The 15,588-nt window shown below is 41.7% G+C and overlaps 1 protein-coding gene across 6 annotated transcripts in view; it reads left to right on the top strand.

Annotated features, from left to right (window-relative positions):
• The window catches only part of Ptprr (protein tyrosine phosphatase receptor type R), a 263,312-nt gene that overhangs the window by 239,701 nt on the left and 8,023 nt on the right, over positions 1-15,588 (top strand). For all 6 annotated transcript variants that reach the window (XM_055626072.1, XM_055626074.1, XM_055626076.1 and 3 more), the window contains 3 exons: positions 4,805-4,915; positions 6,275-6,432; positions 9,522-9,635. In XM_055626072.1, coding sequence (XP_055482047.1) covers positions 4,805-4,915; positions 6,275-6,432; positions 9,522-9,635 — 383 coding nt within the window. The remainder of the gene's footprint in view (positions 1-4,804; positions 4,916-6,274; positions 6,433-9,521; positions 9,636-15,588) is intronic.

A 15,588-nucleotide genomic window follows, 5' to 3' on the forward strand; every position in this document is an offset into this window, starting at 1 on the left:
GAAAGAAAGAAAGAAAGAAAGAAAGAAAGAAAGAAAGAAAGAAAGAAGAGAAGGGGAGGAGAGAGAAAGGGAGGGGAGGAAACAAGAAGAAAGGAAAGGAAGAGAGAGGAGGGGAGGAAACAAGAAGAAAGGAAAGGAAAAGAGAAAAGAGGAGAGGAGAAGAGAGGAGGGGAGGGGAGAAGAGGAGAGGAGGGGAGAAGAGGAGGGGAGGGGAGGGGAGAAGAGGAGGGGAGAGGAGAGGAGAGGAGAGGAGAGGAGAGGAGAGGAGAGGAGAGGAGAGAAGAGATAGAATGACTGGCAGACAGTCCTGTTGAAGCTTACTGGGATGACTCATGCCTATAGTCTCAGGACTTGGGAAGAATCATAAGGTCAAGGACTGCTGAGCTGTGTGGTACAACCTTGTCTCAGAAAAGAAAAAAAAATGTTTACAGTCTTACAGTATGTCAAGCAAAGTCCTCAGGCACCTCTGACTGTCATTCACTAGCCCCCTCTTCATTGAGGGAAGAAAGAAAGGAAATGTTGAGCTCATCCCATATACCGTGGGAAAGGCTGGTATCCCTGTCATTTACGAATGTGAGTGTGAAAAGCACTACCCAATGCTAATGCCGCTGCCATTTATTGAGTGCAGTAGTGTGGGAAGAGTGACACTGCAATAAGAATCTAAAACACTACTGAAATCTTCGGGTCTCCCCATACAGACTGTGGAGAATCACAGAGGATCTTTTTAACGCAGAGTGGTGATGTAATTTGTACATTAGGAACATAGTTGGTGGAGGATCTAGGGTTTGGATTTGTTAGAAAGTCGTAGCAATAGTCCAGATGAGAAATAATGAGGAACTAAATTAAGGCAGGGTTGGGATCCTGAGAAGTGGGAACTGAGGTAAGACGTGTTCCGGAGCTGAGAGCCACAGAGCTGTGTCATGATTGAATGGAGAAAGATGAAGGAGCGATGGACTCTGATTTAGAGAGGTAGAGGATGGTGATGGCATAAACCCAGACTGAGGGTGTAAGGGGGAACTATGAGGGAAGAAAACAAGCTTCATATTTCAAGTATAAGGTTTGGGGAGTTCCAGAGACAGGTGGTACTTAATATTAAAGCTCTGTATGAACAAAAGATGGAAATGGGATACCTGCTAATAGAAGACGGGGGAAGACTTAGAATTGACATAAAGAGAAAAATGGCGTATTCATATCCCATTAAATATTATGCTTTCCACATTATGAACATCTTCTTTGTCATAATTCATCAAAACATTACTTTTAATAACTACCAGAATCCCATTGTCTGGATATATCAAAACTCATGTAATTATTTGCATTTTAATAAATGTTTAAATTGCTTTGACATTTTTATCCACACTTCTAACTATCTAATTTTCATTAAGATATATTCATAGATGTGAACTCACCTGACTAAATGATATAAATTCTTGAAAAGACATATTCCAATTTAAGATGGTATAGAACATGCCATGCGCACAAAAGGAACTTCCCCTCTGCTCTCTGAAGTTTCAGAAACTGAGTTTGCTGGAGTTAGCTAACAGAAATTCAAAAGAGAGGAACATAAACATGGTACAAACCCAAGAATGTACAACCACAAGAATATGCAAGATGAAAATTGACCATTCAGAAAAAACAAAAAGGTTCAAAAAGAATGAGGTGATGATTGTAGGCTGTGTTAGAGAAATTTATTGCGGTGAGAGGTTCTTATTTTGGGTAAGTCTTCTGTTTGTTGTGTTTTGTTCGCTCGTGTGTTTTAGGTTTTTGAGTCAGGATGCACATAGGTAGCCCACTCTAGCCTCAGACTCATGATTCCCTTCCTTTGGCCTTCTGAGGCCTGGGAGTACCAAAGTGAGCCGCCATGGCTAGCCCGAGAAATTTTTTTTCGGGGAAATGAAATAAGGCAGAAGAACAGATAACAGTCTCAAAAAAAAAGAAGTTCTTCGGGAGCTCGGGTGTGGTGCCGGCTCTTGTTTTCTTTCCACTGGTGAATCTTCCTTTTGACGTCCTAGGGAGTGTCTGGAAGGACTTCTCTCACTCAGATAAGGACCCTTCAGAGGGAGCCTGCGGGACTTCCTGGGCCTCTGAGAGGCCAGAGGCAGGGGAAGGAAGTCTGAGAGACTCGGTCCTAATGTTCGGCTCGAGGTACTTAACACGTCACAGCACCTCACTTGGGTCATTTTTTATGCCCCACAATAGCCACACAAAGTCACCAACCTCTCTCTTAGAGTAACAATGCACCAGGTTGTCCTCTGCTGTTCCCACACAGGTGAACTTACATCCACGCACGGGCCACACACACAACTACACACAGGTAAAAACAGTGGGGCTGAGGTTTGTGTTGGGTTTTGTTTGAGTGCCGCCATGAAGCTAGGATTCCAGGTTATGAATGTATATCCACATTATCAGAATTCCCCATTTTATTTTTTAAGTGGGAGAGCATACAGGAAAGCCTGTAAAACAGTATTGGTGATGAATCGTATTTAGGTTTTTTAAGCTTTACAAAAACCTTCTAGTTGTCTCATTTTGGCCTGATTTGACTATAGTCTTCTTTATTTGTTCTCATTTCCTCACCCAGAGTTTAGCTGGGTGTGTGGCACACTCTTTTCAAAAGCTGAAGGATCATGAACTTGAAGGTAGGCTAGGATACATATCTCAAGCCCCTTACCCTCAAAAAGGTTTTTATTATTTAAATAGATAAATTTTTTCCATTTTTAAAATTTATTTTAATTCTTTATTTATTACAATGTATTCACTTTGTATCCGGCTACAGCTCCCTCCCTCAGCCCCTCCCAGTCCTACCCACCCTCTCTCTTCCCCCCCCATGCCCTTTCCTTAGTCAAAGAGTTTTATGTGGCACAGAAATGTTCAGAAATAAAAATATAGGTAGGCCCAAAAATCCAATAAAAATTATCTTTCCACTTAGATTCTGTGAGCACTGGGAAGCCATGTTGGAACTTACACTGACAGGCTGTCATGGTGGCAGTTATACTTATTATTGAAACTCACTGTAGACATGAGTGGACGACTCATGGGGTATGCCAAGGTCAGATGATTAACTTTGTAGAGAGGGTTCTCTGCTGCCACCTATGGGATCAAGGGATCAAACTCAGGGCATCAGCTAAGGAAGCCAAGCCCTCTTGCCAGGCACATGCTTTTATTGGCAACACGAAATCAGAGACCCTGGGTGACGTGTAAACAAAACCAGAATGATCTCCACTTCATTGAAAAGGCTAAAACTGTGAAAACATATGAACTTAATGGAATGGGTGAAAGAAACTGCTCCATACATTATTTCCTTCCTGGTACTTGTTAGAGTAATGGCATGATGATGCCCCAGAGAAGTGTTTCTGAAGTAGTGTATGCCTTCCCTTTAAGTCTGTGAATCTATGAATGTTTGGATGGTATTTTGAATTTATAGGTACTTAAGTTTTTTCAAGTGCTCATATACCCTTCTCTTGAAGAAAATACTTGGTATGTGAAGAATCAAGTATCCTAGGTATATAGGATCCTAACTGATGGCAAAATGTGAAAGAAATTATACATAAATGTATGTGTGCTTTGTGAATTATCACTCAGAAGCCTTAAAAATATGGGAACAAGGGGGACTGGAGAGATGGCTCAATGGCTAAAGGGCCTTGCTGCTTTCCCAGAGGAAAGGCAGAGCTCAGTGCCCAGCATCCACAATAGGTGACTTGCAACTGCCTGTAACTCAAGCTCTAGAGAAGTGGGTACCCTCCTCTGGCCTTCACTGGCAGCCCCACTTCTATGAGTGCACATGCGTGCAGGCACACGCACACGCAAACATACACATAGATAAGCAATCGTTTTTCCAAAACACCAACAAGAGCTGGCAAGAACACTGGGCTGATAGAGGGCTTGCCACCCACCCTGTTAACCTAAGTTTAATTCCTGAGACCCACACACTGGAAAGAGAAAACTGACTCCTGTAGGTGGTCCTCGGGCCTCCACATATATCCCATGGCATGTGTGCACCCACACATGCATGTACATATACACAGAGAACATGTAAATGAAATGTAATGAAGAACCAAAACACAGTAACAATGACAGTTTGAAGTACTTACTTTGTTCTAAATACTTGGTGTATATGAAATTATGAGGAAACTGATAATTAAAATGTCCTGCTTATTGTGGAACTAAAATCTGGATCTGGTCCTCAGAGTCCAAAGTCTGCTCTTAAACTGCTGTGTTATAGCTTCTACTTTCCAATATCATTATTATCGGTCCTATTAAGTCCTTCACAGAGCATCAATTATAAAAACATGTCAGTCATAATTGTGTTCCACATTAGTATCAATGGGTCTCATAAGTGAAAAGTCACCTCATCAGAGCTGTGAAAGCATAATATTTTGCATATAATAGTCACTATACCTGCCTTGTGTGCCAGGGGATACAATCTTGTATGAGTGTCTAATCCATTGCAGGAACTCCTGTTGGACATATTGGTTTGATGCAGCAGGAAATGGTGCTTGGCTCAGCCACCGTGGGAGAGATGATTCCTTATACTTGTTAGTTATTAAGGAAATTCTTAAATCCTTGTTAGTGTTTAGTTAAATTTTGTTTTGTTGTTATGGTTGGTATGGGGTTAACAGTAAAATGTCACAGACACTTGTAACATACACTTCATTGAGGTTTATTCTATGCATCTTATAGCTCACCTCGTCTTCATAGCTTTACAGACTAATAAAGCTGGTTTTTGAACTTTCTAAGTAAATGAAAAAAAAATTGAGACCATTAAAAGAAGAGAGCTGCAAAGTTTTGTTGTGTTTTTTTCCCCCAGAAATGTGTGCTCTACTGGCCAGAAAAGAGAGGGATTTACGGGAAGGTTGAGGTTCTGGTCATCAGTGTAAATGAATGTGATAACTACACCATTCGAAACCTTGTCTTAAAGGTAAGATTTGGGGGCTGTTGCTGTCTTCAAAGTGAGGATAAGGGTTATACGGAATAATTAAATTAATATAAGTAGGCACTATGGAAGAACATTTTTCAGTGCATTTAGAGGCATCTAATTTTCACTTATAAAATATCACTGACAACCTTTAGAAAGCCCTTAATGAAAGGCTTGTGCAGGAGACCTTACTAAGACATTTATGCTAATGTCGTTATCTAAGCAGCTTTAAGGGAGGCCTGAGAACTGTGGAAGAGAAAATCTGCACGGGTGCATGGCTGTGGGAGACAAGATGAGCCTGCAGTGCTGAGGAGATCTTAAAAAACGTGGAGATACAGTCATTCACAGGGACATTCCTAGACCAGCTTCTGTCATAGAAATGTGGGGTCTTTCTTAACTCATGAGGCAGTGGGTGCTAACCAGCATTGCCATGGTATTATCTTCACTTTTAATAAATCAACATAAGGACTTCAATCTTATCAGCAGCCAACTGCTGAGATAGAATCATAACTAAGAGGAAGACAGTGAAGACAAGGCTACAAGGATGGTTTTTATTCAAAAGTGTAGCAGAGGAAGGTTTCTTGAAAACCTATTTATAAACACATGCGTGGTCAGAAACAGAACTCCCACCTGGCCTCTGGATTTGAGATGCTATGTGTGAGCCTGTACTCAAAGTGTTTTTATGCTAGGGGTTCCACGTAGCCTCTTTACTTCTAGGGACTCCTTTACTGCTAGGAACTCCTTTACTGCTAGGGTTCCTCGCTGCTATTAAATACCACAATTTGAGATGACTGTAGAACTATTCTGATTAGGAATCAAGCAAATGTTCTTATATTTGTTATTATGTTTATATATGATCTGTCAAGATTTAGAGAACAGGAAACACAGCATGTCCCTTTCTTTCTGTTAAAATTTTACCTTTATAGCAGGCCATGATGGCACATGCCTGTAATCCCACCACTTGGAAGGCAGAGGCAGAGGCAGGGGGATCTCTTTGAGTTCCAGACCAACCAGGGCTACATAGTGAGACCCTGTTCCAAACAACAGCAACAGTTTTAGCTGCTAAAATGTATTATAAATATACCCTCGGTGTATAATACATATGTGATCTATATAATGGATACAGATACAGACCTTGATTCTTAGAGAGTGAACACTCAACTTCCCTGTCAGAACAGGACACTCACAGTAAAGCTTTGTCAAGGTGAAAGGATATTTTTGAAAAGCTTCTGGAATTTATTTCCCTACCTAGAAGTTAGCTGGCAGCAATAAGGGAGCCAAAGAAGGAAATTAGCACTGTGATGTGAGTGCCTTTTAGTTCCACAAGTGAATAAGTAATTTGGTGGCTGTTGCTATTTTCAGCAAGGAAGTCACACCCAACATGTGAAGCATTACTGGTACACTTCATGGCCTGATCACAAGACTCCAGACAGTGCCCAGCCCCTTCTGCAGCTCATGCTGGATGTGGAAGAAGACAGACTTGCCTCTGAGGGCCGAGGGCCTGTGGTTGTCCACTGCAGGTAAGGCACGAACTGATCCTCCTGCCAAAACAGCTGTCTGCTCTTTAATCGTTGCTTAGCTTCCTGGATCTAACTGTGTCATAAATTACATATCTGTTAAAGCCCTCTTTACTCTCCTAATGATTGAACCTTAATCAAAATGATGCTTACAGAAATGCATTAGACCTTTTGGGACATTTTTAGCAGACAGAAAACAAATTATTTCAAGTTCTAAATAAGTGGCTGAGTGGGCAGGAAACCTTACTCCATCATCTGACTTGAAAATTGTTTTTGTTCATTTTTGTCTCTTTGGTCACATACATGTTGGAACTGCAGATATCTTTCATTATTAATGGATTTTTGTTGTTTTAAGATACTGCATGGATTGTGTCTTGGTAGTGCTTGTTATTATGACACATTTTATGGAACAGTTAGCCATTTTCAGAGATATCTCATGAAAACCAGATGGAAGCTAATGTATGAAGTGGGAAATGAGTGAGTGGTCATTTATTTTAAAGAAAACAAAGTTCACACATAGGGTATGGAGGCCAAGCAGATGACAGCAACAGTGTTCCATGGGGTTCTCTGCCTCGTGTCTAGCTTGAAGTTTACTTCCCATAACTGGCATTTCCCCTTGTTTTACTTTTCATGTGACCAAAGAAAGTGATTTATAGTCATTTGGATGAATGGCCATGTATTCCATATTTTTTCCAAGCTAATTGACGCTGATTTACTTAACTTTCTAAGACTTAATAAAACACTTGATTTTAGATTTATTTTACTCTCTTTCTGTTTTGAAACTGTGGACTAATTAAAAGTTCCTATGTGTCTAGTCATCAAAGGTGGCATTATCCAGTGGCTAGCTTTATCCTAAACCCTTGGAGCCAAAGGAAAAAAAGCTAGATGGACATAGTTTAGGGCTGGAGCTGTCTCCCACCTAAAGTCATTAAGCAGTGAAAATATCTAAACTGAAAGAGGCACTTCCCCTATTAAATCAAGGCCCCTTCTGATTACTACATCTAAGAACGAGGCCTCCTTTGTTCCCTCTACTCTGCATCCAATGTTGACAGTTATCTTTGGCCCTTCTTCCAATTCTAGTCTCGGTATCTAATCAGTTACCAGATTGGCTTTCCCTTCAAAGCTTCTCCCATAATCACACTTCCTGTCCGTCCACCCTAGTCCAGGCCCTTATGACCTCATCCATGTAGTTTAGGAGTAGTTGACTAATTGGCCACACACATCCTTCTCCCTTGGGCCACACTAGCTTAGCCTGAGTGCTTCTCTGAGGTGATAGTCCTGAGAATGTTTGCATGACATACAGTCCTTGTTCCAAACTGGTGGGTGTCTCCACATCACCTGGAGGAACGATGCTTAGCCTCATCTTCTGTGGACACAGTACGGGGATGAGTGAATTCCCCGACGTTATCTGAACAAACTGGAATGCATATGTGAGTTTCTTTCTGGAGAGTTACCATCAAATTCTTTTAGATGCTTTTAAAAGCATACAGGATGTAGCTCATGCTTCTTAGCTTCTGATGTACAATGTTAGTTTGCCTGGTCTTGTTTTCTGCTCTTCCACTCAAAGAACTTTCTCTTCCTTTTCAGCTGTTCCACTGCCTATCATAAGGCACATACTCTATTTTACATCATTTCTCTCCTCAAATTACTGTTTCACCTGGGATCATAAGCTTCTATTCATGATAGACAAAGTACCTACCCTTCCTAGGATATGGTCCAAATCTTAGTCAGAGAAACAAAGTCTTTATGGACTCCTCAATTAAAGAGAACCCATTCCTTATAAATGTCTTTTTAGTCACATTCAGCTGAAGAAAAACATAGTAAATATGTGAAAGAATTATAATTCATGAAAATAAGGACAATAGCACGTGTAGTAGAAAAAAACAACAAAATTAAAAGTTTAATGCTTGCTGCAGTAAGATTTTTTTTTTTTAGGTCATGAGTGCCAGGATAAGTAGGATAGATGTTGTGTTGTAACCAATGGCAGGCCGCAACAGTGTTTGAGTAATGAGCAATGATGTTCTTAGTTTGGAACAGTGAACCAAGCAGCAGTGCCATGAACCGATTCAAGAAAAGTCTTGAGAGGTGGGAAGCATTCTGATACCCCTGCTGGTCATGAAATGGAGACTCACTGAGGATGTGAGTTCTCCACAGAAAGGGAAGCACAAATCCCAAAGGCTCAGTTGAGCTGGAAAATTAAAAAAAAAAAAAAAGTGACAAGTGGGATGTAGAAGGTGAGAGAGATGCAGATGTGGAAGATGGCTCCCAGGTTCCTAGGCTGGAAAGTCTTGTAGCTGATGGGTAAGGCCACTGCGGAAAGATATATAGAGGTATATATTTAAATATATTGAACGTGTGAAATGTAGTAACATCAAGAGTTCTACCTAGGAGAAGTTTGGGGACTTTAGAGTCAGAGTTGAGGGAAATTTACATAAATATGGTGATCAAGATCGGGGGTGGGGATGCTAAGTTGAGTCTATAGTCTTACTATCTAAAGCAGATAAATGCAGAAGTTCTCCAAGACACACACTATTCCTATTCAGTTATCCTCTCAATGTAAGTGACCAGAAAACATGTGCCTCTAGCCCCATCCTCTCCCCTAAATAGAAGTGAATCTTTGGTTATTCACTAGACTTCGGCATCTAACTGTACCTCCTAGTCAGCCCCCTTCCCAGAATTCCCTCTTGCTCCTGTGGCAACATCAGCCTTCTTGTCCTCTAGGCCTAGTTATCTTCGACATTTTGTTTTCCCACTGTTCATCACAATTGTACTGTGTCTAAATATTTGCTTTCTCTTCGCCTGCCCATTCCTTGCCTTATTCCTTCTAGAATTTCTAGAACAGTTACAATACCCGCTCTTCTCCCAACCCCTCACCTCATCCCACCGCACTCATCCTACGACTTAAAGTTAAGTGAAAGAATCGATTTTAAGCACAGCACACACTAGGTTACTGCTCAATAGTCTGTTCAATACACGGCAGCTTTATCATTTTTAGTCTTCATGGTTTCTAAGTTAAAAGTATACAATGAAAAGAATGCAGCTCGACGTCATTCTTTTTCCTTATCTTCTCTTTCCTTTTCTTTCCCGTTCAGTGCTGGGATTGGGAGGACTGGCTGTTTCATCGCTACATCCATTGGCTGCCAACAGTTGAAAGAAGAAGGAGTTGTGGACGCACTAAGTATTGTCTGCCAGCTTCGTGTAGACAGGTACGTGGACAGGGGATGGATCACAGAGACCTCGGTTCTGAGCAGCATGGTCCATCACAACCTATTCCAGTCAATCACACTTCATAAACATAACTGTGTGCGCCTTGATCTCTATACTAAAGAACATGCATTGTGGTGAGAGAAGATGACTCAGTGGGAAAAGCGTTTGTCTTCACTAACATAAAGACCAGAGTTTGGATCTCCAGCAACCACAAAAAAAAAAAAAAAAAAAAAAAAAAAAAAAAAAGAAAGCCAGTGAACGTGACATATGAATTGCATTGAAAAGATATTAAAGCCAAGACAGTCTAGGCTACAGAGACCTTACCAAGAGAGGGAGTGGGGGAGGGAAGAAAAAAGAGGGGATATGTGGGGAGAGGAGAGAGTGGGGAACGAGAAGATATAAAACAAGCTCCAGACACAGTGCGACAGTCGTAAGTTTGAGGCCTGTCTGGGTTACATAGCAAGAACTCATCACAGAACAGCAACAAAAAGACATCAAAGGAACTGATTTGTAACACACCAACCATCAAAAGCCCAAATACCAAAGCTCATAGCTAGGACCCCAAGTCCCTGAGGTTCTCTGACCCATAGCCCCTAGTCAAATGCTGCTCTCCTGCTCTAGCTCCAGAACTCTGTGAGCACCTGCTGAAGTGCATGGAGGGAAGCTGAGTCTGAGCCAAAATGGCATCCAATAGTTCCTGCCCTGACACCATTTCAGACAGTGTGCTGGGAAAGGCGCTTGGCCTGCCCACTGCTTTGGCTCTCATCACTGTTGATCTCACCTTCCCATCTCCCACTCCCCACTCACTTTTGTATCTTGACCTCTTCTTTGGTCTGCATTTCCCCAGTCACATTCCCCTGAGGAGGCCACTGAATTGTTCTCTAGTTTTGAAAGGAATCACAATACATTTTTTTTTTAATCCTGTCAAAATGCCTCCTTTATCTACTCCTTCCTTCCTAAAGCAAATGGGCAGAAATTTTGGCCTTGGCCTCCTATCAGCACCAAGGTCTTCCCACGGGGTTGGACTTTTGATTCTTGCTAGAGTCTTTAAAACACATCCAAATTCACCGCTGATCTGAAGTCTGTCTTGTGAATCACTGCCAATATGCATGTCAAATATGTTTAACTGATTTCTTAAGAGCCCTGTATGAAAGCTCATCCTTGGAGCTGCTCATTTGGAAACAGACATACTCACCCTGCCTCCCTTTGTGTGTCACTTCCTTCAGTTGTCCACTGTCTCTCACACACACACCTGGCAGTTAAGAAAAGCACAACAGAAATCCTTTCTCTTCCTTTTACCTCATCTTGCTTCTTTTTCCTTCCCGTCTCTCATCTCTTGCTCTAATGGTTCAATGTTTTCCTGATAGAGCTTACCTTTAAAATTCTACTTGATAGCTGACTGAGGCTAATGCCTTAAACTCATGCCACTAAAAAAAAAAGCTAAGCTAGGCCTGTTGGCACACACTCAACAATTAAGAAGCTGAGGCAGAAGGATTTCAAGTTTGAAGTTAGCCTTGATTTTTTCAGTGAGGCCATGTCTCAACAAAGGGGAAGGGAGAAAGAGAAAGGAAAGAGGAGAGAGAGGGAGGAAGGAAGGGAAAAGGGGGAGAAAGGGAAGGAGAAAAAAGAGGGAGGGAGGGGAGAGAAACAGAAGGAAAGGGGAAAGGAGGGACAAAGGAAGGAAGACAAAAAAGGGGGAGATGGACAAAAGAAAAAAGAAAAATACAGTCTTAAACAACAACAAAAACATGTCACCTCTGTCCTCTTACACTGTTATTTTTCTTTAGTACTTCTTCAGCCTCCGTTGTTCCTTCATGATCTCCCTGGTCATTTTAGCCTTTTACTCAGGGTCTCCCAGACATTCCAGAGAGTGCTATTCAACAGACAGAAAGTTATCTCATTAGGAGATCTCCATAGTCTTCAAAGGACATGACTCATCTAACTCACAAAACAAACTCAAAAGTGTGGTGGAGGGAGCACATTCTTGAGGCTCTTCTCTTCTTGCCTTTCCCTCTTTCTTCTTTTCTTTCTTTCTTCCTTTCTTTTATTTTTCAAGAAAAAAACAAAGACATTAAGCCAGGCAAACTGGCATCTGCCTTTAGTCCCAGCTCTTAGAAGGTAGAGTCAGGAGTATCTGGAGTTCAAGGTCACCCTCACCTGCACACTGAGTTTGAGGACAAACTGAACTACATAAGAAAGATCTTAGCTCAGAAAAAAAAAAAAGAAAAAGAAAAAAAATTTAAAAACGAAAGATAGCCAGTCTTTTGTTCAAAATCATATGGCTTAGCCTGAGGCAAAATAGATTCATCTGGAATCCAGGACTACTGATTTCCAACTCAAACAGTGTGGATGGCTAGGTGGAAGTTAACAGGATTTTGCAATGCTCACTGTGAAACTGCCTGACCAAGTCATGTCGCTTGCGTGGTGCTTTGCTAGTTGAAAGCATGAGTGACAATACAGCGCCATAGGATCTAAGCCATTTTAGTATAAATGACAGCTGTCTCATAAACACATGGGGTGATATAGGCTTGATCCGAGGAGTACAGGAAAGCTGCCTGATGCCAGAGTACCTCTATGGAGGGGGTCTGAAGTGCCTGTGTAGAGTGAATGTATAAAATGCTGTTAATATCCAGGCATGGTGGCTCCCGCCTCCAAATCCCACCACTTGCGGTTAGAAGCAGAAAAGCTCAAGGTCAAAGGTCATCCTCAGCCACCTACTGAATCTGGATGCCAGCCTGGGCTACATGAGACCCATGTCTAGGAAAAAAGAAAAAGAAAAAGAAGTGTGTGTGTGTATGTGTGTGTGTGTGTGTGTGTGTGTGTGTGTATGGCAAATATGCTATTAGCAAGTCAGTCTCTGCCTAACAGAACCATGAATCCAGGCTTGGAATGTCTTACATCCCACTCTATATTCCCTCCCACTATGAATGCTAGGGACAATGCATTCCCACCCCAGGAAGACGTTGAGAACTTGTGTTTTTACTAGAGGAAGGGAATCAAGATACCAGACACATCTTGGCATGGCCTTGCAGACCACAGCCAGTCATGGGAAGATCCTAGGACAGTGACAGGAAGCAGAAAAACTCTAGCTGAGGGTGCCTCTGATGGGCAGAGCGTACAAGGGGGAAGGTCAGGAGAAAATGGGGATCGCCTTGTTATAAAAATCTAAGATATTTCTAGATGGTGAGAGCAGAACATTTGCCAGACTATCAGACCCCTCTCACCACAAAAGTGAGTTCTGTACAAATCTACACACTGAAAACGTTTGAAGGAACATGGTGTCAGACCCTCTTAAATAATATTAAGGCAAAAAGTAAAATAAAATAAAAAGAACGAAGAAAGAAAAGAGCAGGAAGGAAGAAAAAAGGAAGGAAAGACGAAAGGAAGAAAGCGCTTAGGATAGTAAGAGGATTATAGTGAGTTTAAAGTCATCCTGAACTACACAGTGAGTTTGAGGCCTATAAAGTGAATCTGCATCTTTGTATATTTAAATAAATAATAATAATCTACCCATATCTCATAGCTGCTTCCTCAGAGAAGCCAAGGACGGTTAAGGGCTGAGTTAAAAAACAAGACAGTGACTTGGATATGGGACTTATCTCATGATCAATGAGCCAAAGAGTTTGAACACTGGGCAGAATCAAAATTTCTGATTTGGTAAAAAAAAAAAAAAAAAAATGCAATAAGTTATGTTTGCTTAAAAATAGACAATAGAGTGTGAGTAATAAATGCGAGTGTTCTGTTTTAGGACTGGGTGTGTGAGGTTGAATGGATGTTTCCAGTTCAAAACAGTGACACAGGCTTCCAGCGGACTCTGGCAAAGCACTATTATTACTGGCTTTCAGGCAACTCCTATAAATAGATGCTGCAGTTCTTGCGGCAGATTCGTAAGTCTGAGGCTCCACTTTTAATAATGATTTTGAGCATATTTGAAGCTAAAATAAGGTAGATGGTGCAGATAGGAGAATGCTAGGAAACTAATGGGCCAGCTGGACTTACATATACAAAGGTAAACAATAAAGTCCTGACTCAGATGTGATGGAAAGGCAAGGACCAACGCTCTTATACATATGGATATCATACACACACAAAGATAATCATAACTAATAATGGACTATAGTAGTAAATTCCCCAAGAACACTGAGAGCATGCCTCATAGACATTACAAGAGAATGACTGAAAAACAGCCCATGAGTGTCTGAAGGCAGCTAGCAGGGAGGAAAGGATTATCTCCTATTGCAGATTGATCTCAGGCATTGCAGACATTCCTCCCCCTCCTTCTCCTCCTCCCTCTACCCCCACCCCAGGATATTTCCTCCAATTCCCCTAGAACCTCTGAATCCTGGCAGAATTTGAAAACAAGAGTCTGTGGGGTGGAACCTTCAATGGAATCTCTGGATTCGAGGCTTTTTATCACATTCCTTGATCCCCCTTGACAGGAAATCTGTCTAATCCTGTGTTTTGAGAGCTACTGAGATAAGCCTGTAGCTGGCTCTCTGTGCCCTTACCTTGGGGGCCTTCAGGTAGAGTGACATTCAACGGCTTCACTTGTAGCTTCCAAGACAAGATAGAAAGCACTTCCCGTGTGCATCATTATCATTGTTTAAATGTTTTCACTACTTACTCATTTCAATTTGATAACTTGCTTTTTTGTTTTAGCATGCCCATCTTAGAGAAGGAATAGACATGCCATTAATATCCTATTCTAATGTATATCCTTAAATATCCTTTGTCTCCAAAGTCTAGCTAAAATAGTTTCAGGTCTAAAGTTTCTCCTCCTTACTGTAATGTTATTGAGCACAGCCTGACATTTGCTGCATTTCTGCATGCTCAAATAACCACACTGCTATACCTAGTAAGTGAGTGAGTTTCAAAGGCCTCACTGGGGAGTCAGGAATTCTCAGGACACCTAGAGATGAAGTCCTAGGAAGTTGGTGTGTGTTTTCCTGACATTTTGGTTTTTGAGATCCTAATGAGAGACCCTCTTTGAAAAACAACAGGTTTCACAGTGGAATATTCCAAGGATTGCCAGGGCAACCTTCTTCATTCCAGCTAGGACATAATCAGATGTTAACCTACTTACTCAGTGGTGGGAGGGATAATTTTCAGGGAGAAAAATGACTCTTGAAAACAATGCTTGAGCTAGTTCTGGGGCCGTTGCTCAACTGACAGAGAGTTTGCCTATCATGTCCAAAGCTCTAGGTTCAATTCCCAGCACTGCACAAACCAGGAAGAGTGGTACATATTTAAATCCCAGCACTTGGGCATAGAATCAGGGTGTCAAAAGTTCAGGATCATTCCCAGCTACATAGAGAGTTGAAATCCAACCGGGCATATGTGAGGCATATATATATTAGAGCTGTAACTGAATGATCACTTGATTTTAGACAAAGTATCTATATTCAAAACACCTTGTCTGAGGGGTTGGGCTCTGTTGGTAAAGTATCGATCATTTTGTTTTGATTTTTTGTTGTTTTATAAACACGAGGACCTGAGGCCAATACTCAGAACCTATGTTTAGAAAAAGTTGTCTGTGGTAGTGTGAGTTTGTACTCCCAGTACTAACGCATCAGAGACAGACCAATTTCTGAGGCTCACTGATCAGCCAGCCAGCCTAGCCTACTGTCAGTACAGGCCAGTGAGAGGCCCTGCTTTAAAAAAGGTGCAGTTTCTGCGGAATGACATTTGAGGTTGCAGCTCTCCCTTCCTTTTTTGCTTTTGTTTTGTTTTGCTTTTGAGACAGAATCTTTCTGTTTTGTAGCTCTGTCTTTCCTGGAACTCCCTATGTAGACCAAGGCTGGCTTTGAACTCACAGAGATCCACCTGCCTCTGCCTCCGAGTGCTGGGATTAAAGGAAACAGGGTCTCTTGCAGCCCAGTCTGGCCTCACGTTTCTGATTGTGCTGCCCCCCCCTCTCCTGCGTACTGGGATTACAGACCTGCGTCACCACAC

Source organism: Psammomys obesus, unplaced genomic scaffold, assembly GCF_907164565.1.
Source record: "Psammomys obesus unplaced genomic scaffold, mPsaObe1.curated_primary_1811, whole genome shotgun sequence".
NCBI lineage: Eukaryota > Metazoa > Chordata > Mammalia > Rodentia > Muridae > Psammomys > Psammomys obesus.